The 24,575-nt window shown below is 42.5% G+C and overlaps 2 protein-coding genes across 9 annotated transcripts in view; one reads left to right on the top strand and one right to left on the bottom strand.

Annotated features, from left to right (window-relative positions):
* LOC104670019 (solute carrier family 25 member 53) overlaps positions 1-24,575 on the bottom strand; it is a 58,793-nt gene that overhangs the window by 7,058 nt on the left and 27,160 nt on the right. Inside the window, exons 1-2 of one of the 5 annotated variants that reach the window (XM_030934387.1) lie at positions 3,748-3,876; positions 2,069-2,908 (exon numbers count right to left, since the gene is read on the bottom strand). The exons of 2 other annotated variants lie outside the window; for them this stretch is intronic. In XM_030934387.1, coding sequence (XP_030790247.1) covers positions 2,069-2,127 — 59 coding nt within the window. In that variant the 5' untranslated portion in view covers positions 2,128-2,908; positions 3,748-3,876. Of the gene's footprint in view, positions 1-2,068; positions 2,909-3,747; positions 3,877-24,575 lie in introns of those variants that run through there. 2 more of the 5 variants (XM_030934389.1, XM_030934388.1) reach the window with 2 other exon arrangements.
* On the top strand, positions 3,518-7,254 carry ZCCHC18 (zinc finger CCHC-type containing 18). Of its 4 annotated transcripts, none has more exons than XM_030934381.1 (4): positions 3,518-3,615; positions 4,088-4,216; positions 4,611-4,689; positions 4,855-7,254. In XM_030934381.1, the coding sequence occupies exon 4, from the start codon at positions 5,448-5,450 to the stop codon at positions 6,753-6,755; it is 1,308 nt and encodes a 435-aa protein (XP_030790241.1). In that variant the 5' UTR covers positions 3,518-3,615; positions 4,088-4,216; positions 4,611-4,689; positions 4,855-5,447; the 3' UTR covers positions 6,756-7,254. The 4 variants fall into 4 exon arrangements, with proteins under 4 accessions (XP_030790241.1, XP_010371474.1, XP_030790242.1 ...); XM_030934382.1 differs by lacking the exon at positions 3,518-3,615 and having other exon boundaries at positions 3,972-4,216; positions 4,855-4,971; positions 5,415-7,254; XM_010373172.2 differs by lacking the exon at positions 3,518-3,615 and having other exon boundaries at positions 3,938-4,416; positions 4,611-4,662.

Below are 24,575 nucleotides of genomic sequence, written 5' to 3'. Positions count from 1 at the left end.
ATCTGACAAAGGGCTAATATCCAGAACCTATAAATAACTCAATCAAATTTACAAGAAAAAAACAAACAACCCCATCAAAAAGTGGGCAAAGGATATGAACAGACACTTCTCAAAAGAAGACATTCATACAGCCAACAGACACATGAAAAAATGCTCATCATCACTGTCCATCAGAGAAATGCAAATCAAAACCACAATGAGATACCATCTCACACCAGTTAGAATGGCAATCATTAAAAAATCAGGAAACAACAGGTGCTGGAGAGGATGTGGAGAAATAGGAACACTTTTACACTGTTGGTGGGACGGTAAACTAGTTCAACCATTGTGGAAAACAGTGTGGCGATTCCTCAAGGATCTAGAACTAGAAATACCATTTGACCCAGCCATCCCATTACTGGGGATATACGCAAAGGATTATAAGTCATGCTGCTATAAAGACACATGCACACGTATGTTTATTGCGGCACTATTCACAATAGCAAAGACTTGGAATCAACCCAAATGTCCATCAGTGACAGACTGGATTAAGAAAATGTGGCACATATACACCATGGAATACTATGCAGCCATAAAAAAGGATGAGTTTGTGTCCTTTGTAGGGACATGGATGCAGCTGGAAACCATCATTCTCAGCAAACTATCGCAAGAACAGAAAACCAAATACTGCATGTTCTCACTCATAGGTGGGAATTGATCAATGAGATCACTTGGACACAGAAAGGGGAACATCACACAGCAGGTCCTATTGTGGGGAGGGGGTAGGGGGAAGGGATAGCATTAGGAGAAATACCTAATGTAAATGACGAGTTAATGGGTGCAGCACACCAGCATGGCACACGTATACATATGTAACAAACCTGCACGTTGTGCACATGTACCCTAGAACTTAAAGTATAATATATATATATATATATATATACAATTTAAAAAGTCAAAAACATAGATAATAGGAACAAAGGAGTGATAATTAAATTGTTCTAAAGACTGCAGTTGGTCTAATGAACTGGGTCATCTGCAGAATGCATTTTGGACTGCTTGTTTGGAAGGCAGCAAAGAAGAGTTTTCATGGGCTTTGGTGTTTGACATCCCTGGCCTGCAGTCTCAGTGCCTCCACTTACAAGTTGTGAAGCCTAACACAAGTTACATAACATCCCTGAAATTCAGTTTCCCTGTCTGCAAAATGGGATACAATGGCTGTCTCAACAGGGTTACTGAGAAGCTTAAAAGAGATAACAGATAGAAAGTTCCTGGCACAAAGGAGGCAGGCAGCCAAAGGCAGCTATTATTGTTTCAGCTGAAAGCTTTATCTCCAAACCTTCAAGCCTTTAAGGTTTATTTTTTGAAATTAGAAAATGTGATCTCATTAGAGCCATCAGTTGGAACACACTCATACACATGAGGCCAGAGATAGGATATCCTGTATCCAACTGGAGCCAGGTTGCTAATATTCCCCCCATCCCTGCATGAAGAGTCCCTTGCTTTGTTCTAGTAGCCCAACCCTGGCCACTTTACACAATCCATTTCCCGTGATTATTTTTGTCAGAGCTCTGAGACCTATTCTTGGTCTTATGTGATTCCATCCCTACCAAGTCCAGCTGCAAATACCTAATTTGGTGATGAAGCCAATTTAAACACTGAACAAGAGTCTTCTGGGAGGCAAGAGTCAGATGTCACGGGACAGGGGAGCAGAAGCAAAAGTCTGAAGGAAACCTAAGAGCTACTGCCAGCATCACCCCTGAGTATGCAAGGTGAGCAACCTGCCTTCTCCATACATCCACACTTTCCACCTTCCACCACCACTATCCCACTGTTCCATCCACAGTCCACAATCCTGAGATGGAAGGTGCTTCATCTCCAAATTTGTATTGTTTACTCCAAGGAACTCTAGATCTTGGGGTTGTAAATAAGAGGGTGGAAAGGAGCAAGTGAAGTACCTTGGCAGACTGAAGATGAAGCCAACAGCAGCTGAAGGGCATCAGACTGTTTACTTGCTTCTAAACATCAGGAGTCAAGAACAAGCCCCACAGGAGCCTCCTAGCCACACTATACATAAAGGAAGTAATACCTGCTCTCTGAGTCAGGGAAAAATGGAGCAGGTTTTCCAGCCACTGCCTTCACGGCCATTCACTTTGGACAACCCTGCATGCCGTTTCCATGGAGTTGCTCCTTCTCTGGAGCCAGTGATGCCAAATCCAGCAAAGGAGAAGTCCCCTGAAGAGCTCACAGAAGGGCAACCTAGCAACCTGTCCTTGAGCCAGGAAATGAAAGAGCTATATCAGCAACAGAGAGCTGTGGTTTGGGCGTTAGGTTAAATGGGGTTTTATTTCTCACACTTCTTCGTCAAACATGGCTTGAAGAGGGAAGATGTTATGACATACCCATTTGAAAATCTGCAAAGCTGTGGACTCAGAAGAATGTACGGAGTCCAGATTCTTTGCATACAATTCCAGGAAGGACCGCGGGTAGGAACCTGTGCTGTGGAGTTACATTTCATGACAGATATGCCATGGACAGATACACTGATGACAGGCCCATTTACTCATAACCTTCAGCATCACATGGTGGCGTTTAGAACAGTGGTTCACGAATCTCTCTACACCTCAGAATCAACTACAGGGCTGGTTAAAACTACAATCACACTCTTCACCTCTAGTCCTACTACATCAAAATCCCCCAGGGGTAAGGCCCAATAAGCTACATTTATAACAAGCTCTCCAAAATGGTTCTGAGGCAGCCCACCTTGTACTCACACTTTGGTTAATAGCATGAGTTCTGGATTCAGAGACTTGGTTCAAATTTTGGCTTCACCTTGTGTTTTCAGATAAATCATTTTACTTCTCTGAGCCTGGCCTCTTTGGGGTCACAAAGGGCTGTAGAAATAATGTTGCTTTTAAAAAACAGGCAGCTTGTTGTGTTAAAAAAAAGAAAAAAGAAAAGAAAAAGAAAAAAATTAATAATAAAAAAAAGAAACAAGAAAGAAAAGTGTCAAAAAGAGTTTCCTCTTCTGTACAATGGGCACCATAAAGGTTGCCTTCATCTTCCCTCAGCCCTCTTCCCACTACCTCCTCACCCCCTCCCTCAGCACTATCATCACATTGAGACTGCTGTTGAGATGGTTTGAGACTACCTGTGCAAAAATACTCTCCAGGCAGCGCTGCAGGGCAAAGAATTAGCATCTAGAGAGCAACATACAGGTGCTTAGTAACTTATTTGCTGCAGGATACAGGCCAAAACGAGTAACCTCTCTCTCTGGCTCAGTTTCTTCATCTGTGAAATGGAGATAACGGTTCTTGCTCACCAATTCTATGCAATCCCAAGTTGGTCCTCCCATCCTGGCCTTGGTTTTTCTCCACTATCCCTTAATCTGACAGAACAGAGGAGTGTTGGCAAGGGGCAGTCTTTGAAGTCAGACATGTTGACTTGGGAGTGAGCTCTTAGCTCTGCACTTCCTAACTGTACTGCCTGGGTGCTTCAGTCCTTTCCTGTTAAATGGGTACGCTGCTACCTCCTTCACAGGGCTGCTGAGAAGAGGAAAGGAGATGTCCATGCAGGCGCCTCTGCACACAAAAAGCACTCAGTAAACGCTGTTTCCCCCCTTCCGCCTATACAAAGGTGAGGAACTCTCATTGTTCACTTGGTTTCTGTCCCACCTCGTGTTTAAGGCATCCGGTCTCAAAGCCGGGAGGAGAGCCGAGGTGGAAGGGGATAGGGAGAAGGGAAGCGATGGGGTAGCAGCAAACTCACGGATGAAAGGGAAATGGGCCCAGTCCGTGCGTCCGAGCTGCACTTGACGCCGTGCCGGCTCCCGCGCCTGTCTGCCGCAGCCCCCGCCCTCCCGCACCCCCTTCTTGCTAGCAGTAGCTTCGGGGCCGGAGGCTGCGCGGGGAGGCCGCCCCCTCGCCCCGCTGATTGGCCGCGTCGCCCGGCTCGTCACGCTCTTTTGTCTCAATGGGCAGAGACTGAAAGCAACCGCTGCTGCCCGGAGGGCCGAACTGGAGGGTGGGCGCAGCCGTGGCTGCCTAGGGAACCGTGCTGCCTCAACTCGGCTACCCCTTGCTGGGCGGTCATGCGAAGCACTCGCTAGGTCTGGCAGTCCCGGGTCGCTTAGCGGCCGAGGAGGCGCCAGAGATGTTCCCCTGCAGAGCTACGGGGACCGGAAGGCGAAACAGAGCTGTCGACGCGGGAGCACATGCTGCCTACCAGTGGAGCGCAGGTAAAGAAAGAGCGCGCGATTGCCTGGCGCGGAGAGGGGTGGGGGAAGCCCCGCCAGGACTGGGCGGCGCCGGGCTTGGAGAATCAGTAACTGCGAGGCAGGGGATGGAGCATTCCCTTGGCCTGGTTGCGCTGAGGAAGGAGTTGTGGTTCATCTGGATGCTGCCAACTGGGTAGGATTTAGGATTTGCCTGGATTAAGGTGGGTGGGGGTGTTGTCGGAGATCGAGGGTGTTGTCGGGCGTCGGGGGTGGGGGTGTGTTCGGGGAGGTGGCAAGGGGCGGGAGGAGACGATCGCAAGCTGTCTTGAACCCCTTTTGCATCTCCTCCTTTCTTCCTGGGAAGGAATATGGGGGTGGGAGGTTATCCAACTTCCAGTCTCTTTCTCCCTGGCAGGTCATCAAAGCCAAATCCGAACTTGGATTCTGAGCGGCGGATTGCAGAGCTGGTAGGGCGAGGATCTCCCGGAGAAAATGTAAGGCGGGGTTGCGGGGGCGGTGGGCAGGAGGCACTTTGGCTTGCGTTCAGAGGATGGGAGAGGGAATTTTCTGCTTGGCGACAGTGAAGCCGGTGGAGGGGAGGTATCAGGTTTTCCGATGAAGCTGCTTCCAATCCTTCCTTTCCCTCCTTCGCGTCACAGTCTTTGAGGCCCTGAGGACTGGGACATGCGACCCCCAGTGGACAAAAGTCGGCTCTACCCCAGAGGTTAATTTTCTCGCGGCAGGCACCTGTTGCAGAGGCTGCACGTAAAATAAAGGTGAACGCTAGTTTCCGAGTTCATGTAAGAATCTGAGAAATAACGGGGTAAACGTTGACAAGGGGATGTGATTGAGACCTGAGGCCATGAGGTTAATGGTTTCTTATTACCATAAATCTGTGACCCACAACCATTGAGTTCCGTTTTGAGGGCCCAGTATAAGCTCCAAACACTATGTCATCTAGAATTAGAAGCAACAGTTGTCGCCCCTCCTGGAGTACAGACAGGAGTGGATGGATGTGGCTCTGAAAAACTACCTACTAGTCCAGGGAAACCTGCTAGCTCTGGAATGTTGTAATTGCCAGTCTCCTGCAGGGTATTGTTAAGGCACTGGGCAGATATAAAATGCACTACAACGTTATTCAGGAAGATCGAGAATGCTACTGCAGACTGCTTCGCCACAGCCCACTCACTATCTTATTAACCGTTTTTATTTTCCTTAGAATCCCTACTGAAATACAAGGCAGGCACAGCCCATGAACGTTGCTTTGGAGAATCCTGCAGATAAGGCTTTTCCAAAAAGTGCGAGTATCTTGTTGTATTCAGATACCCTGTCGTCGTCAGTCATGGCTAGCATCATTGCGCGTGTGGGTAACAGCAGGCAGCAGAATGCACCTTTGCCGCCTTGGGCCCATTCCATGTTGAGGTCTCTGGGGAGAAGTCTTGGTCCTTTAGTGGTCAACATGGCAGAGAGAAACATGAAGTTGTTCTCGGGGAGAGTGGTGCCAGCCCAGGGGAAAGAAACCTTTGAAAACTGGCTGATCCAAGTCAATGGGGTCCTGCCAGATTGGAGTATGTCTGAGGAGGAAAAACTCAAGCGCTTGATGAAAACACTTAGGGGCCCTGCCCGGGAGGTCATGGGTTTGCTTCAGGCGGCCAACCCCAACCTAAGTGTAGCAGATTTCTTGCGGGCCATGAAATTGGTGTTTGGGGAGTCTGAAAGCAGTGTGACTGCCCATGGTAAACTTGTTAACACCCTGCAGGCACAAGGGGAGAAAGCCTCCCTTTATGTGATCCGTTTAGAGTTGCAGCTCCAGAGTGCTATTCAGGCTGGCATCCTAGCTGAGAAAGATGCAAACCAGACTTGCTTGCAACAGCTTCTTTTAGGCGCTGAGCTGAATAGGGACCTGCGCTTCAGGCTTAAAATTAAGCATCTTCTCAGGATGTATGCAAATGCGCAGGAGCGGCTTCCCAATTTCCTGGAGTTAATCAAGATGATAAGGGAGGAAGAGGATTGGGATGATGCTTTTATTAAATGGAAGAGGCCGAAAAGGTCTGGGCCAATAATGGAGAAGGCAGCCAGCCCTGTGGCATTTCAGGGCGCCCAGCCAATAGCAATCGGCAGTGCTAACTGTAACTGCAACGTGATAAAAATAGATGATACCCTTGATGACTCCGATGAGGATGTGATCCTGGTGGTGTCTCTGGACCCTCCACTGACACCCACAGGTGTCCCTCCCTTCAGAGGAAGAGCCAGACCTCTGGATCCAGTGCTGGTTATTGATTCCCCCAACAATTCTGGGGCTCAGTCCCTTTCTACCAGTGGTGGTTCTGGGTATAAGAATGATGGTCCTGGGAATATTTGTAGAGCCAGGAAGCAAAAATACACAATCTGCTGTTCATATTGTGGTGAGGAGGGCCACTCGGAAGAAACCTGTGACAATGAGAGCAACAAGGCCCAGGTTTTTGAGAATCTGATCATCACCCTGCAGGAGCTGACACATACAGAGGACAGGTCAAAAGACGTCCCTGGAGAACACAGTGATGCTTTTGAGCCACAGTAAGGATCTAGACCCAGCCCTAAATGAGTTCTTAACTGTATTCAGAGTAATGGGAATAACAGGAGAGGAGGGTGGGTTTCTAACTGCATGAATCCACAAAGCAGTTTTCCTTTGGGAAAGAGGTCTTGCATACCAGCACAGTGGAGGGAAATGGTGTGACCTCTGTCCCTGGTCCCTTCTCTGCTGGCTTAAGAGTCTATTCTCCATGTGTCTATTTCTTTGATGACTTTCTACTTTTTATGATAGGAGCATCTTTTCAATAAACCTTCAAAAATAAAGGAAGATACAAAAACTAAAGTACAAATTACCTGAAACTCAGCACCCTTTTGTAACCATTGTCAGCCCTTTGGTGAATGTCCTTCCAGATATCTCCCTGTACCTGTGTACCCAGATAGATACATGTATAGATAAGAGTGATCAAATATAAGCGCTGTTCTATACTATTTTTTACCAAATAATGTATCCTGTGGACTTCTATGTCAATGAATATATATAAACATCTTATTTCATGTCTCTGTGTGATGTTACTTTTAGAAAGATAAAGAAAAATGAAACTAAATATAGAAGCTATAAGTGGGGGTCATACCAGGAGGATGGGTTTTTATCAACCTCATTTATAGGAAAGGAGAAAGGAAACTGAAATGGACTGAATATCTCCCATACAACCCCTTAACACAACTGACCTGTCTCCTAGGTCATAGAGCCAACCCCTGCACCCATGAGTTAATGATGTTCCAATGTTTTCTTCTTGAACATATCATGAGACATCAGATGGGGAACAGCAGGGACAAAAATTGAAAATGGGTATTCCAGAGGCTCCATTCCTGTTTGTATTGGGAAGGGACAACTACTCCTGCCCCATCTCTTGACCTCAGATTAGAGGGTGATAAAAGATGACATGTGACCTCTATCCCCAAGGGTCCCAAGTTTCTTGGAGGTACAGTAGTCCCTATCCTCACGAAGAGGTCAAGACTGGCAAGGTGCAGTGAGGAATGATTTCATTTAAGGCAAGGAGTGGAGTGAAATGAATGCAGACCTGAGGACCTGAGGGAGTTTGCCTGGGAGGAAAGAGGGGACCCCTGGGCGGATGAGACAGGGTGTGCAGCAGCCAGAGCTGGCACCTCAGGGAAAGGAGCACAGAGCTATGTAGGTGGAGGACAGAAGGACAGGGGAGAGGGGAAGGGTTATGATGGCCAGGCTAGTGGGCTCCCATCTACAGTGACAGGGACAGGAGGCCTGGCAGAAACTGCAGACCCACAGGTTTCACACAGAACCCTGGGCTATGTGGTAGGAGGAGTGGAGGCTGGGACTCTTAATTAGGCTAGCAGGCCGATGGGGGACAAAAGGGTCTAGGCTGAGGCCCCCAGGGAGGAGTAGAAGCCACACACTGCAAGGAGCCCAATGCAGCCTTCCCAGGGCTGCCAGGCCCAGAATCTGCCTTGGAGTGCTCTCCTTCCAGAATCACCCCCAACTCTGCTCTTCCCTGGTCCCTTTCCCTTGCTTCATCCACATCCCCATAATCCCATTCCTATCCCCACTGCTCCATCCATATCCCCACAATCTCATTCCTATCCTCACTGCTCCATCCATGTCCCCACAATCTCATTCCTATCACCCTGCTCCATCCATATCCCTACAATCACATTCCTATCCCCTCTGCTCAATCCATGTCCTCACAGTCTCATTCATACCCCTCCTGCTCCATCCATATCCCCACAATCCCATTCAGTTCCCCCCTGCTCCATGCATATCCCCACAATCCCATTCAGTTCCCCCCTGCTCCATGCATATCCTCACAATCTCATTCAGATCCTTCCTGCTCCATCTGTATCCTCAGTCTCATTCCTATCCCCCTGTTCCACCCATATCCCCACAATCTCATTCAGATCCCCCCTACTCCATGCATATCCTCATAGTCTCATTCAGATCCTTCCTGCTCCACCTGTATCCTCAGTCTCATTCCTATCCCCCCGCTCCATCCATATCCCCAGTCTCATTCAGATCCCCCCTCCTTCATCCATATCCCCGCAATCTCATTCAGATCCCCCCTGCCCCATCCATATCCCCACAATCTCATTCATATCCCCCCTGCTCCATCCATATCCCCACAATCTCATTCAGATCCCCCTGCTTCATCCATATCCCCACAATCTCATTCCTATCCCCCTTGCTCCATCCATCTTCTCACAATTGCACTTTACCACCACTCCCCTTCCCTGGAGCCACACTCACCTCTTGGTGGGGGGAGATGGAGGCTAAGCCTCATGTGCTCTGCCCATCATCACCTTCCACTCCTCCGCATTCCATGATGGCCTTAAGCCTCAGCCTCCTTAATGCTCATGTCCAGTAGACTGGGAGGGCCCCTCTGCCTGTGACCTTTTAGCTGAGAACTGAGCAGGAGTAAAGGTTCAAGAGACCCACTTTTTGCATCCATCTGGGGCACCTCTGGCCCCTGGCAGCCACCTCCATCTCACCACAGGCGAAGAGGAACCCACCACCCAGGCAGGAGGCAGCTTCATCAAGCCCCCAAAGCCACAGGGTCCCCCAACACTACCTGGCTCTTACAGCCCCTTATTCCTTCCTACGTCTCCTGCAATCTATCCTTGGAGGGGATTTGCCCACTCATCTCTCCAAGATTAGAATATAGTTCCACTTCCTGCTCACCTTTTCTCAAATTCAATCTATAAATGCTATTGAATGATTTACCTAGATACGCTGTCATGATTTCTTTCTGAAACCAGGTAGAGTGAAAAGAGGAATAAATGCTACATCTACCCCCACCCTCCTTTTCACTGGAGTTAGCTTGGAGGTTCAAGATCATTACTTTGAAAACCTGCTCTGTAATTCATCCCCTTTCCTTTTCCCCTCATCCTGTCCTCTGTTGTGTAAACCTGAAACTGTCTAAATTTTTACTTCACCAAAATGATGCAAAAGTGATACTTTTTATTTCATTTTGTGTCACACTGGCTTTCCTTTATTCAAGAAGTATGTATTTTCCCCAATTGGAAGACAGAAAACTTGGAGTGATCACAGGGTTAAGTGAAAGAAGGCTTTTAGAAAATTTTGTGTTCAATACCCTTCATTTATAATTATTGTTTTTTCCTTTCCTTTCTCCCTTCATTCTCATTAGTCGCTAAGAGATGAAAATTGCTCTTTTGTCTTGTCAGGAGAAACCAGCCTTTGAATGACCTCCTTTTGCATTATCTCCCTCCTTCTTGATACTATTTTCCCTTGTTTCCATGACATCATCTCACGGTTTCCCTCTCCCAGATCTTTTTGGTGCCTACTTCTCAGTCTCTTTTGCTGAATATTCTTTCCCTTCCTGATCCTTCTGCAATAGCAATCAAAATTAAAATCACTGCAAGTGCGATTTATTCCAAGCTTATTACATGCCAGGCACCCAGTGCCAAACCTTTAAAACGTATTATTAGCTTTTCATAGCAACTCCCTCAAGATAAGTATTACTTTCTATTTCTAATTTGCTATTAATTTAATTACTATTAATTGACACATATTTCAGATGATGAAACAGGCCGGGAAGTCAGAAAACGTACTTAGGGTCATGTAGCTATTTAGTGGTACAGTCAAGGATAAGACACTGGACTGACTGACCCCAAAGTCTGTGTTCCTTACTTGAGTTAGCCCTCATGTGCACAGGACCCTATGAGGTTGGTGTTATTATTATATAGAGATGATACGTGAGGAAAGCAAGGTCAACAGACATAATTAGCCAAACGTCATAGCAGCAAGTGGCTTGTGCGCCATACACAAGGATGCAGCCTTTAAAGAATACTTGTTTGACACAGGCTTTTTCCACCTTTCTTTCACATTCTCTCCTTGCTGCAGCTATCCCTCCTGCTGCCTGGCAACCATCCCCTCTCCCTTCAGAGTTGCATTATCATATTCAATTCAGGTATCAAGTTTCCAGTCTATGCTTTTGGTGCAAATGGTTTTGAATTTGAAGTATGCAAGAGGAGACAGCTGCAACAGTGAGTGGAGGAGAGATAAACTGTTCAATTTGTGGTGCTGGGGAGAACTTCATTACCTGATTGGAAAAAAGGCCAATTTCCTTTCTCCCATGACACTAAATATGAATCCCAGACACATTTGAGAAGTAAATGTAGATTTTATTATGCAATTATGTACTAATCATGTATTTTTTCATATATTTTTAATCATATATTTTGTTGTTATAAAATGAATAAAAAGAATCAAATGTTCAAAAGCAACCCCTTTGAAAGCTGCAACACAATATATGTTAAATCTCTGGGTTGGAGAGAACTTTCTATGGTTAAGACTAATGAAAGAAAGTATAAAGGAAAAGATCGATAATTCAGAAGACAGCATTAACAAAAATGCCAACAGTAAGCTGAGAAACACTGGCAACAAATATGATGGATGGGGGCAGGATTGGCAACAAATAAGAGAAGCAATAATAACAACAAATCTGTATTGTGTTTGGACGGTTAACATTTATTAAGGTCTTACAAAGTGCCAAGCATGTTCTACAAGCTCTACATGGCTTTATACTTCATCTCATTCTTACAACAAGCCCTGAGATAAATCTTATTTTAAAATTTCCACATTCTAAAACACTCTAACGGGGGGGGGGGGGGAGTTGGGGCGGAGGGAAGTGCATAAAATATAAATTTACAGCTTAACGAATTATTATAAAGCAAATCACCATAAAGATCAAGAAACAGAACACACCAGAACTCCAGAAATTCCTGTAAGTCCTTGCCCAATCACAACCTCTTTCCTCTCTCCCAAACCAAACCAAACACTCTCATGACAGTTTTGGCTATTGCTTTCTTACTTTTCTTTATAGCTTTACCACTCAAATATAGATGCCCAAACACTATTGTTTCTTGAGCTTTATATAAATAGAACCATAATGCATATATCCTTCTGTATCCAGCTCATTACCCTTACAATTATGCTTCTGAGATTCAACCTGGTTGCATGTGGCATTGGTTCATCATTCTCAGTATTATGTTACAGCTTTCCATTCTATGACTTTACAAGAATTTATCCTTTTACTGTCAATGGACATTTGGGCTGTTTCCAGTTTGGGACAATTATGAAAACTTGCTAAGAACATGTTTTTAATGTTTCCTGGTACATAAGTGCACACACAACGTATATATGTAGGAGAGGAATTGCTGGCTCATAGATTATGTATATTTTCAACTTCACTAGACACCACCAAACTGTATACCAAAGTTGTAACAATTCCCACTTCCACCATCAGTGTTTGAGAGTTCCTGTTGCTCCACATTCTCACAAACACTTGACACTGTCAACAAAGCTTCATAACTTTTGCTTCAGGTTTTGTACGTCTATTATTACATTTCGTTCAAGGTAATTGTGTATGCTACTATAAATTAAATATTGGTTTAAATTTCATTTTCTAAGTGCTTATTGATGGTGTATAGAAATGTAACTGGTATTTTGATGTTGATATTGTATACTGACTTTGCTAGTCTCTCTTAATAATTTTAATCTGTAGCTTCCTTAGAATTTTTCTGTATACACAAACACATCGTCTGTGAATGATGGCAGTTTTATTTCTTCTTTAACAATCCATATACATTTCTTTTTCTTACCTAACTGCATTGACTGGGACCTAGAGTACAAGAAGTAGTGAGAAGAGACATTCTTGTCTTATTCCTGAACTCAAAGGGACCACTTTGAACAATTCAACGTTAAGTGGATGCTTGCTGCAGGTTTTTAGTAAATACCACTTATCAGTTTAAAAAAGTTTCTTTCCATTCCTAATTTACCATATGTTTTTAAAATAATCAATGGATGCTGAATTTTATGAAATGCTTTTTCTGTATCTATCAAGATTATCATATGCTTCTTTCTCATTTATTAGGTAAAATGCTAAATTACATTATTTGTGTTTCTAATAATAAAACAACCAGGCATTCCTGGAATAAACAAGATTTTGTCCTGATTTATTACAATTGTTATATATTGCTGGATTCAATTTGCTAATATTTTGTTTAGGATTTTTAGATCTATGTCTGTAAGAGAGAGTCCCCTATAATTTTCCTCTCTGTATAATGTCTTTGTGAGATTTTGGTATCAAAGTTTTGCTGGCCTCCTAAAACTAGTTGAGGAATACAATTCTCCTTTGGCTTTCTTCATTTAAAAACCAGGCAACTGAGGTCCAAGGTGTTTAGATTATTTTTCATAACTGCATTAAATCCAATTATTTACTTGTATCCATGATTTATTAAACCAGCCTCTTTAGAGCCAGGCATTACCTTGTTTCCATTGTTTCACTGTTATAAACCCACTGAGAACAGCATCCTTATTCACATACATGTGAATAAGGTTTGTACATGTGAACAATTATTTCCTGAGGATACATTCCTAGAGGTGATGTTGCTGGAACAAGCACTATGTTTCACAGGAACCAGAGCAGAGAGGTGGCCTGTGGCACATCCTACTTTAGTAGCTCTGGCTCACATTCAGGGCCCTTCCTCATCTCTTAACTTGCTGGGAATACCCTTTAACTCTGAGCTACTAGAGACTTTAATACTTAATAATATTTAAAGGTCAATTCAGCTCTAAGAAACTCTCCAAATTAAGTTTTCAAATGATTTGGCAGGAGGAGGGGGTTGTTTTTAACATTTTCAATGGAACTTTCCAAACCCACATGAAATTATAGAAAATGAATGATGAATCCCCATGTAACCATCACTCAGCTTCAAGAATTATCAATATGTTGCATAATTTGTCTCTATAGTCCTCCACATTTTGATGAAGTATTTTAAAGCAATTACTAGATATCACATCAAATGGTATGATTCATATATATATATATGAATATATATATATTCATATATATATCTATATCTATAGATATATATATATATATATAGAGAGAGAGAGAGAGAGAGATGGCAATCGCACTCTGTTGCCCAGGCTGGTCTCAAATTCCTGGCCTCAAGTGATCCTCCCGCCTTGGTCTCCCAAAGTGTTGGGATTACAGGTGTGAACCACCATCCCTGGCCTGATTCTTCTGTATTCTACCCATAGTTCTATCTCCCCTTTTTGTTCCAGAATTTTTATTGGGGTAAAAGTTACAAAAAACTCACCATTTTGACCATTTTAAAGTGTACAATTCAGTGGCATTTAGTACACATTCCAAATATTTTTTATTTGTACATTTCTTATATTCTGAGTCCATTTTTCCAGAAGTTTATTAGTTTTTTGTACAAATTTAGATGTCTGCTGATCTCTTTTTTTTTTTTTAATTTGAGACGGAGTCTCGCTCTGTCACCCAGGCTGGAATGCAGTGGTGATTTCTTCTCAGCAGATGAAGACACTTCTCTGAAGACCAACAGCAGAATTGAAGTCTCAGGATGGGTAAAAGCTTCTGTAAACATCCAGATCCACAGCCCCAACCGCTTTCCCTTCACCCTGGCTGAATACCACATCTTGAGGCAATCAACTACTAAAAGGCTGCTTAAACTCTCTTTTTCTGTAATGAGACTACTTCACCCCTCTTTTTATTTGGCTACTCTAAATTCTCCTTTTATAGGAATACAACAGCCCTCAATGACTTCTTGAGGAAAAAGAAGATAATCACAAATTCAGTTTCAACAAGCAGGACATTTTGCTATACTATACCAACTAAGCCATGTTCCTCAATCCAGCTTTTGGGAGTCTGAGAGGAAATACCTCTCAGAGCAGGGAGTCAAGGAGATATATTTGTATTCCAATCTGAAAACTGTACTTTGTATAAAGGTGGCTGGTCAGGTTTCTTGTGGAGGGGTTGGGTGGTTGGACAAGAAGAGGGATGTGATTTGGGCATTCCTGAACCTTTGGCTCCTTATCCTCACAGGAGGAAAGGAACTTGGGCAAAGTAGTTAACTTCTCTGCTTCAGCTTCCTGATCAGTAAAACGGAGACAATAACAGGAACTCCCTGACAGGGTTGTGGTGAGAATTAAATGAAGGAACACTTGAGAATTCTTTAAAAGAGCGCCTGGTGCACTGTAAGTACTGTGCCATAGAATGCCATCATAATGACACCAATCGCTTCCCTCCAAACTCTCTGAGCACCCTTGTAGATGGATTACCTAAACCGTCCCTCCCAGACCCTTCACAGAGGATGTCATTAAAAGCTTTAGCTACTCTCTCTCGTGTGCAGGGGAAAAGAATATAATCCCTTTATAAGCTAACCAAATGAATTCTCTCAGAGCACGAACTGCCCTTGCATGAAGAACATACCTCCAGGGATGCTTGCTTAGTTGGGGAGGTGAGTGAGGCTCTCTGGACCTAGCTGAGATGGCCTGGATCTAAAGGAAGAGAGCAGCTCAAATTCTCCACAGAATAATTTAGAAACTTTGAAGGACGGGAGCTGGTAAGCCAAAGAGGTGAGGGAGCTCTAGGGTCAGGCAGGAAGCTCAATGGAAGAGAAATTTGAGATAAATTGTTCTAATATTCTTCTGTGTAGTTTGCTGACTTGTTGATTTTTTTTTTTTCCTTTTTTTTCCTTTTTTTAAATTATACTTTAAGTTCTGGGATACATGTGCAGAATGTGCAGGTTACATAGGTATACACGTGCCATGGTGGTTTGCTGCATCCATCAACCTGTCATCTACATTAGGTATTTCTGCTAATGCTATCCCTCCCCTAGTCCCCCACCCCACAACAGGCCCCACTGTGTGATGTTTCCCTCCTTGTGTCCATGTGTTCTCATTGTTCAACTCCCACTTAAAAGTGAGAATATGCAGTGTTTGGTTTTTCTGTTCCTGTGTTAGTTTGGTGATAACGATGGTTTCCAGCTTCATCCATGTCCCTGCAAAGGACATGAACTCATCTTTTTTTATATCTGTATAGTATTCCATGGTGTATATGTGCCACATTTTCTTTTTTTTTTTTTTCTTTTTTTTTTATTATTATTATACTTTAAGTTCTAGGGTACATGTGCATAACGTGCAGGTTTGTTACATATGTATACTTATGCCATCTTGGTGTGCTGTACCCATCAACTCGTCAGCACCCATCAATTCATCATTTATATCTTGTATAACTCCCCAATGCAAGCCCTCCCTCCTCCCCCCTCCCCCCTCCCCATGATAGGCCCCAGTGCGTGATGTTCCCCTTCCCGAGTCCAAGTGATCTCATTGTTCAGTTCCCACCTATGAGTGAGAACATGCGGTGTTTGGTTTTCTGTTCTTGTGATAGTTTGCTAAGAATTATGGTTTCCAGCTGCATCCATGTCCCTACAAAGGACGCAAACTCATCCTTTTTTATGGCTGCATAGTATTCCATGGTGTATATGTGCCACATTTTCTTAATCCAGTCTGTCACAGATGGACATTTGGGTTGATTCCAAGTCTTTGCTATTGTGAATAGTGCCGCAATAAACATACGTGTACATGTGTCTTTGTAGTAGAATAATTTATAATCCTTTGGGTATATACCCAGTAGTGGGATGGCTGGGTCATATGATACATCTAGTTCTAGATCCTTGAGGAATTGCCATACTGTTTTCCATAATGGTTGAACTAGTTTACAATCCCACCAACAGTGTAAAAGTGTTCCTATTTCTCCACATCCTCTCCAACACCTGTTGTTTCCTGGCTTCTTAATGATTGCCATTCTAACTGGTGTGAGATGGTATCTCACTGTGGTTTTGATTTGCATTTCTCTGATGGCGAGTGATGATGAGCATTTTTTCATGTGTCTGTTGGCTGTATGAATATCTTCTTTTGAGAAATGTCTGTTCATATCCTTTCCCCACTTTTTGATGGGGTTGTTTTTTTCTCGTATATTTGTTTGAGTTCTTTGTAGATTCTGGATATTAGCCCTTTGTCAGATGAGTAGGTTGCAAAAATTTTCTCCCATTCTGTAGGTTGCCTGTTCACTCTGATGGTAGTTTCTTTTGCTGTGCAAAAGCTCTTTAGTTTAATTAGATCCCATTTGTCAATTTTTGCTTTTGCTGCCGTTGCTTTTGGTGTTTTAGACATGAAGTCCTTGCCCATGCCTATGTCCTGAATGGTACTACCTAGATTTTCTTCTAGGGTTTTTATGGTATTAGGTCTAACATTTAAGTCTCTAATCCATCTTGAATTAATCTTCGTATAAGGGGTAAGGAAAGGATCCAGTTTCAGCTTTCTACTTATGGCTAGCCAATTTTCCCAGCACCATTTATTAAATAGGGAATCCTTTCCCCATTTCTTGTTTCTCTCAGGTTTGTCAAAGATCAGATGGCTGTAGATGTGTGGTATTATTTCTGAGGACTCTGTTCTGTTCCATTGATCTATATCTCTGTTTTGGTACCAGTACCATGCTGTTTTGGTGACTGTAGCCTTGTAGTATAGTTTGAAGTCAGGTAGCGTGACGCCTCCAGCTTTGTCCTTTTGACTTAGGATTGTCTTGGCAATGCGGGCCCTTTTTTGGTTCCATATGAACTTTAAAGCAGTTTTTTCCAATTCTGTGAAGAAACTCATTGGTAGCTTGATGGGGATGGCATTGAATCTATAAATAACCTTGGGGAGTATGGCCATTTTCACGATATTGATTCTTCCTATCCATGAGCATGGTATGTTCTTCCATTTGTTTGTGTCCTCTTTTATTTCACTGAGCAGTGGTTTGTAGTTCTCCTTGAAGAGGTCCTTTACATCCCTTGTAAGCTGGATTCCTAGGTATTTGATTCTCTTTGAAGCAATTGTGAATGGAAGTTCATTCCTGATTTGGCTCTCTGCTTGTCTGTTACTGGTGTATAAGAATGCTTGTGATTTTTGCACATTAATTTTGTATCCTGAGACTTTGCTGAAGTTGCTTATCAGCTTAAGGAGATTTTGGGCTGAGACGATGGGGTTTTCTAAATATACAATCATGTCATCTGCAAACAGGGACAATTTGACTTCTTCTTTTCCTAACTGGATACCCTTGATTTCTTTCTCTTGCCTGATTGCCCTAGCCAGAACTTCCAACACTATGTTGAATAGGAGTGGTGAGAGAGGGCATCCCTGTCTTGTGCCAGTTTTCAAAGGGAATTTTTCCAGTTTTTGCCCATTCAGTATGATATTAGCTGTGGGTTTGTCATAAATAGCTCTTATTATTTTGAGGTACGTTCCATCAATACGGAATTTATTGAGCGTTTTTAGCATGAAGGGCTGTTGAATTTTGTCAAAAGCCTTTTCTGCATCTATTGAGACAATCATGTGGTTCTTGTCTTTGGTTCTGTTTATATGCTGGATTACGTTTATTGATTTGCGAATGTTGAACCAGCCTTGCATCCCAGGGATGAAGCCCACTTGATCATGGTGGATAAGCTTTTTGATGTGCTGCTGAATCCGGTTTGCCAGTATTTTATTGAGAATTTTTGCATCAATGTTCATCAGGGATATTGGTCTAAAATTCTCTTTTTTTGATGTGTCTCTGCCAGGCTTTGGTATCAGGATGATGTTGGCCTCATAAAATGAGTTAGGGAGGATTCCCTCTTTTTCTATTGATTGGAATAGTTTCAGAAGGAATGGTACCAGCTCCTCCTTGTACCTCTGGTAGAATTCAGCTGTGAATCCATCTGGTCCTGGACTTTTTTTGGTGGGTAGGCTATTAATTGTTGCCTCAATTTCAGAGCCTGCTATTGGTCTAGCCACATTTTCTTTATCCAGTCTATCATTGATGGGCATTTGGGTTGGTTCCAAGATTTTGCTATTATGAATAGTGCCGCAATAAACATATATGTGCATGTGTCTTTATAGTAGAATGATTTATAATCCTTTGGGTATATACACAGTAATGGGATTGCTAGGTCAAATGGTATTTCTGGTTCTAGATCCTTGAGGAATCGCCACACTGTCTTCCACAATGGTTGCACTAATTTACACTCCCACCAACAGTGTAAAAGTGTTCCTATTTCTCCACAGCCTCGCCAGCATATGTTGTTTCCTGACTTTTTAATGATCGCCATTCTACCTGGCATGCGATGGTATTTCATTGTAGTTTTGATTTGTATTTCTCTAATGACCAGTGATGATGAGCATTTTTTCATGTTTGTTGGCCGCATAAATGTCTTCTTTTGAGAAGTGTCTGTTCATATCCTTTGCCTACTTTTTGATGGGGTTGTTTTTCTCTTGTAAATTGGTTAATGTTTTACTGGTTATCCTTTCAAAACAATTTCTGGCCAGGCACAGTGGCTCATGCCTGTAATCCCAGCACTTTGGGAGGCTTCGGAGGATTGCTGAAGCCAAGAGTTCGAGACCAACCTGGGCAACCCAGCAATACCCCATCTCTACAAAAAATAAAAATGAAAAAATTAGCCAGGCATAGTGGCACATGCCTGTAGTCCTAGCTGCTTGGGGAACTGAGGCAGGAGGATCATTTGAGCCCAGGAAGTTGAGGCTGCAGTGAGCTATGATCATGCCACTACACTCCAGCCTGGGTGACAAAGCAAGACCCTATCTCAAAATAAAAATAAATTCAATTAAAAAATTTATTGTAACATTGTTTAGTGTAGCACATGCTCAACTAAAAAGAAGTAACTTTTTTTTTTTTTTTTTTTTTTTTTTGAGACAAAGTCTCATTGTAGCCCAGGCTGGAGTGCAGTGGCATGATCTTGGCTCACTGCAACCTCCACCTCCTGGTTTCAAGAGATTCTATTGCCTCAGTCTCCCTAGTAGCTGGGATTACAGGCACACACCACCATGCCCAGCTAATGTTTGTATTTTTAGTAGAGAAGGGGTTTTGCCATGTTGGCCAGGCTGGTCTCAAACTCTTGACCTCAAGTGATCTGCCCGCTTCGGCCTCCCAAAGTGCTGGAATTACAGGTGTGAGTCACCATGCCCAGCCCAAAAAACACCTTTCACAGATAGGGGAAAAAGTAGAAGTGAAAGTTCCCCAGCTCCCCACAGTCTGGTCTGGGGTGTGTTCTTCCAGATGATGCTTTTACACAAACACAAACGTATCTATTCTTGTTCTTTTTCTATAAAAGTTGGGTCATAGCAGGCCGGGCGCGGTGGCTCAAGCCTGTAATCCCAGCACTTTGGGAGGCCGAGACGGGTGGATCACGAGGTCAGGAGATCGAGACCATCCTGGCTAACACGGTGAAACCCCGTCTCTACTAAAAATACAAAAAACTAGCTGGGTGAGGTGGCGGGCGCCTGTAGTCCCAGCTACTCGGGAGGCTGAGGCAGGAGAATGGCGGGAACCCGGGAGGCGGAGCTTGCAGTGAGCTGAGATCCGGCCACTGCACTCCAGCCTGGGTGACAGAGCGAGACTCCGTCTCAAAAAAAAAAAAAAAAAAAAAAAAAAAGTTGGGTCATAGCAGGTACATGGTTCTGAGACTCTATTTCGTATTGTCTGCTGTGCTAAAATAAACCCTCTCCGCTGTCCCAAACTTTCAGCAACATCCTGCTACTTGGCCTTGTGCTGCTTATGCTCTTTGGACCAGCTGCTTGAGAGTTTTCTCTCAGTGAAAGGAAGAAATTACAGTTTCACCTCACTACAATCATATGGTAATAACAGCTACTGCTTATGGTACCCCTACTGTGTCTGGCAGTCTCTTTGGTGCTTTACTTGAATTCTCATACCCATTCCTCACAACAACCCCTTGGAAGTCGGTCCCACTATTATCCTATGTGGGTTCACAGATGAAAACTCAAGGCCCAAAAGGTAATGAGTGGGAAATTAAGGAGAAAAGCACATATGCTGGAGGCAGGACTTGGGCATTCAGCATCTCCTTAAATCTTTACAATGACCTTATGAGGGAGCTGTCACCCCAAATGAGGACACTGAGGCTGCAGAGTTCACAGAGCAAGCAGCATTCCTGTTCTCTGCCAGGATGAAGCCACTGAGAGTTCATAAGTACATCCATCCCTTTCCGTAAAACTTGATGAAAGAAAGCTAGCAAAGATCTGAAAACATGGAGGTACACACAGTGCTCAGTGACTGCAAAACTCAATATAATAAAGATGTCAATCTTCCCCAAAGTTATCTATAGATTTAACCTGATTACTATCAAAATCCCAGAGGGATTTTTCATAGATATACACAAGCTGGCCCAGCATGGTGGCTCATGCCTGTAATCCCAGTACTTTGGGAGGTTGAGGCGAGAGGATGACTTGGGGCCAGGAGTTTGAGACCAACCTAGGCAACATTACGAGACCCAGCCTCTACAAAAAAAAAAAAAAAAAAAATTAAAAATTAGCCAGGTGTGGTGGCACATGCCTGCAGTCTTAGCTACTTGGGAGGCTGAGGTGGGAGGATCGTTTTAGCCCAGGAGTTTGAGCTATGATCACGTCACTGCACTCCAGTCTGGGCAAAAGCACTTGTTAGGAGGAAATAGAAGAGGAAAAGAAACTCTCAAAATTCAACAGTAAAAAAGACATAAAGATTCCATTAAAAAGCTTGGCACAGTGGCTCACACCTGTATTCCCAGCACTTTGGGAGGCTGAGGTCAGAGGATCACTTGAGGCCAGGGGTTTGAGACAAGCCTGGGCAACATAGTGACATCCTATCTCTAAAAAAATTAAAACATTAGTCAGGTATGATGGTGCACATCTGTGGTCCTGGGTACTCAGGAGGCTGAGGCAGGAGGATCACTTGAGTCCACATCAAAGCTTCAGTGAGACATGATTGCACCACTGCACTCAATCTGGGTGACAGAGTGAGACCCTGTCTCCAACAAAAAAGTAAAAAATAGATTCCATTAGAAAATGAGCAATATATGAACAGAATTTCACCAAAAAGAATACACAGATGGCAAAGAACATGAAAAACATGTTCAACATCATTAGTCACTAATGCAAATTAAAACCACAATAAGCTAAGGTATCATTGTACACCTATACGAATGGCTAAAATAAAAAACAGTAATACCAAATGTTCACAAGGATGCGGAAAAAATGAATCTCTCATACAATGATGTTAGGAATATAAAATGGTAAGGCTCTGGAAATCATTCTGGCAATTTCCTATGAGACTAAACGTGTACTTATCATATGACCCTGCAAATGCACTCTTGGGCATTTATCCCAGAGAAATGAAAACTTATAGTCACACAAAAACCTGCATGCTGATGTTAACAGCAGCTTTATCTGTAATTGCAAAACCAGGAAACAACCCAAATGTCCATCAAGTAGTAATTGGATAAAGAAATTCTGGTCTATCCACCCAAGGGAATACTATTGAGCTGGAACAAACTACTGATACACACAACAACCCAGATGCAACTCAAAAGGATTACATTTGGTGAAGAACGTCAATCCCGAAAGACTACATAGTATAGGACTCTATTTATGTAACATTCTCGAAATTAGAAAATTGTAGAGATACAGAACAGATTAATCATTGCCAGGGAGCAAGGATGGGGCAGAGTGGGTATGATTATGAAGGGGAAGCACAAGGGAGGTCATTGAACAGTTTTATATCATGACTGTGGTGGTTGTTAAATCTATACATGGGATAAGACCACACAGAAAAACACACACACATACAAATGCATGTAAAATGGTGAAAATTAGGTCTATATTCTAGTTAACAATCTTGTAATAATTTCCTGAATTTGATATTGTACTATAATAACGTAAGGTGCTACCATTAGAGGAAGCGTGGTTTCAGGTACATGGGACTCTATGTACTTTTGCAACTTCCTTGTGACTCTATAATTATTTTTAAATAATTTTTTAAAATAACTAGTGTGGAGCCTGGTGTGGTGGCTCATGCCTATAATCCCAGCACTTTAGGAGGCCAAAGTGGGCAGATCATTTCAGGTCAGGAGTTCGAGACCAGGCTGGCCAATATGATGAAACTGAGTGTCTAATAAAAATACAAAAATGAGTTGGGCATGGTGGCACATGCCTGTAATCGCAGCTACTCGGGAGGCTGAAGCACAAGAATGGCTTGAACTGGTGAGGTGGAGGTTGCAGTGAGCCGAGATCATGCCACTGCACTCCAGCCTGGGTGACAGAGCTAGACTCTGTCTCAAAAAAAAAAAAAAAAAAAAAAAAAAAACAGAAAACAAAAAAACTACTGTGGGATTCCAGGGTGGCAGAAAGTAGCCTTAGCGAATTTCTTTGCTAGACTTGTTTTTCCTGTGTTAGCTGTCTTCTATGCACAGCTGGGGTAGTTTAAAAATTCCTCCTCCTTTTGACAAGTTTTACAAACAGTGCTAAAAAGAAGTGTATCAGTGCTTCTTTGTAAAGAGCATTATTATGTTTTCTTAAGTGACAGTTATTTTAATATTTACAAATAAAAATTATATACACATGGTGAAAATATTAGTACTTTTAGACCCTAAAGAGCTTTTGCTAATGTAGGTTACAGATCAATATTTATTATATTAGAAATCAAAACTGCAATTAAAATAGGTATTAATGCATTTAAAATAATAAATCCACTGATTATTGTAAATAAAATTTTATTAAAATAATTGCATTTTCATAAACAAAGATTTTAGGAATGTTTTACATTTCTGAAAATCTCTTAAATGTCTGCCTCAGTACAAGACAGCTAGATTCTCGTATTTGCTTCTGCATTTAATGTTGTAACATGCTGTTTTGGATAAATCATATGAAGACAAATCCAACCTCATGGAGATACGTAGTTGGAAAAAGGATTTCCCAGTCACCTGAAAGGGTCTCAGTCTCAGGTGTCTCCAGGACTCCTCACACCACACTTTAAGAACCAATATGTTAGACATATTGAAACATTTTCAGATAAAATGTTAAGATGTCAGCAATTTGCATTAAAGTACTCCAAAACACACACATACACATACACAGCCACAGACACACACACACACACACATACCCATGTACATATAGTTGATTATTTGTGGCAGTTATATTCTATAAAGTCACCTTAACCAATGAATTACCAAATACCAAGCCACTGCTCCTCGTGGAAATACAGGTTTAGGTTCCTGGGAGCCTCTCGTTGCATTCCTTAAAATGATCAATACACACAACCTTGTTTTATGTATGCTTTTGTCTAAAGACACCATCTTTAATATATATTTCTTAAAATAATACATTATATGCAGTATTTTATAGTAAACCACTAGCCAAGAAGGGTTTAACATTTTCCTGATCCTGGGTTAACATAACCATAAATTTCTTTGGTTTTCAAAAGCCTCACAACCATGCTGTCCACTATGCTTTTTCTAATCAGTAGTTATCTCACGAATCTACAAACTTTGCTGCTTTTCCATTTATTCCATAGCTTCATCACACACTAAAGATGTTACTTTAGCACCATACAGAGTGTCTTCACACATAGATTGGCAAATTTCCTATTCCTTTTTCTGGATGTACTGTGTTGCTGATTTATTAACATTGAACTCACAGCAAACAGCGTTATAAATCGTGCCTAATGGAAGCCTGTCGAACACATGTATTTTCCCCTATAGGGAACATCACTGCCTTCTGGCTCTTAGAAACACTAGACGGTACTTCAGCACTATGATTGGGGGCCATTTTAAACAGCGAAATCACCAACAAAAGCCATAAAAATATCACTAAATCAACTATGAAAAGAACACTTGCTTACAGTATGAGAGCAGAAACAAGAACATCGCCTTTTCTAACCTCAGCTGGGAATATTGAGTGCCTGACAACTAAATTGTTTTGCCACTCTGTGCAGGTCTATGAATGACTATTGAAAGCACTGCAAGTATCGATTTGGGGTTACAGATAAGTTTGAAGTAAGTGAACTTGCAAATATGAAATCTGTGAGTAATAAGAATCAACTTTTTATATATGTGTATATATATAACTACATTTATATATATAAGAATCAACTATATATATAACTATATATATGTAGTTTTATTTATATATATAAAACTACAGACA

This window comes from Rhinopithecus roxellana, chromosome 7 (genome assembly GCF_007565055.1).
Source record: "Rhinopithecus roxellana isolate Shanxi Qingling chromosome 7, ASM756505v1, whole genome shotgun sequence".
NCBI classification, from domain to species: Eukaryota; Metazoa; Chordata; class Mammalia; order Primates; family Cercopithecidae; genus Rhinopithecus; species Rhinopithecus roxellana.
Note: the sequence above shows the minus strand (reverse complement) of the source record. Positions and strands in the feature narration are given on the sequence as shown.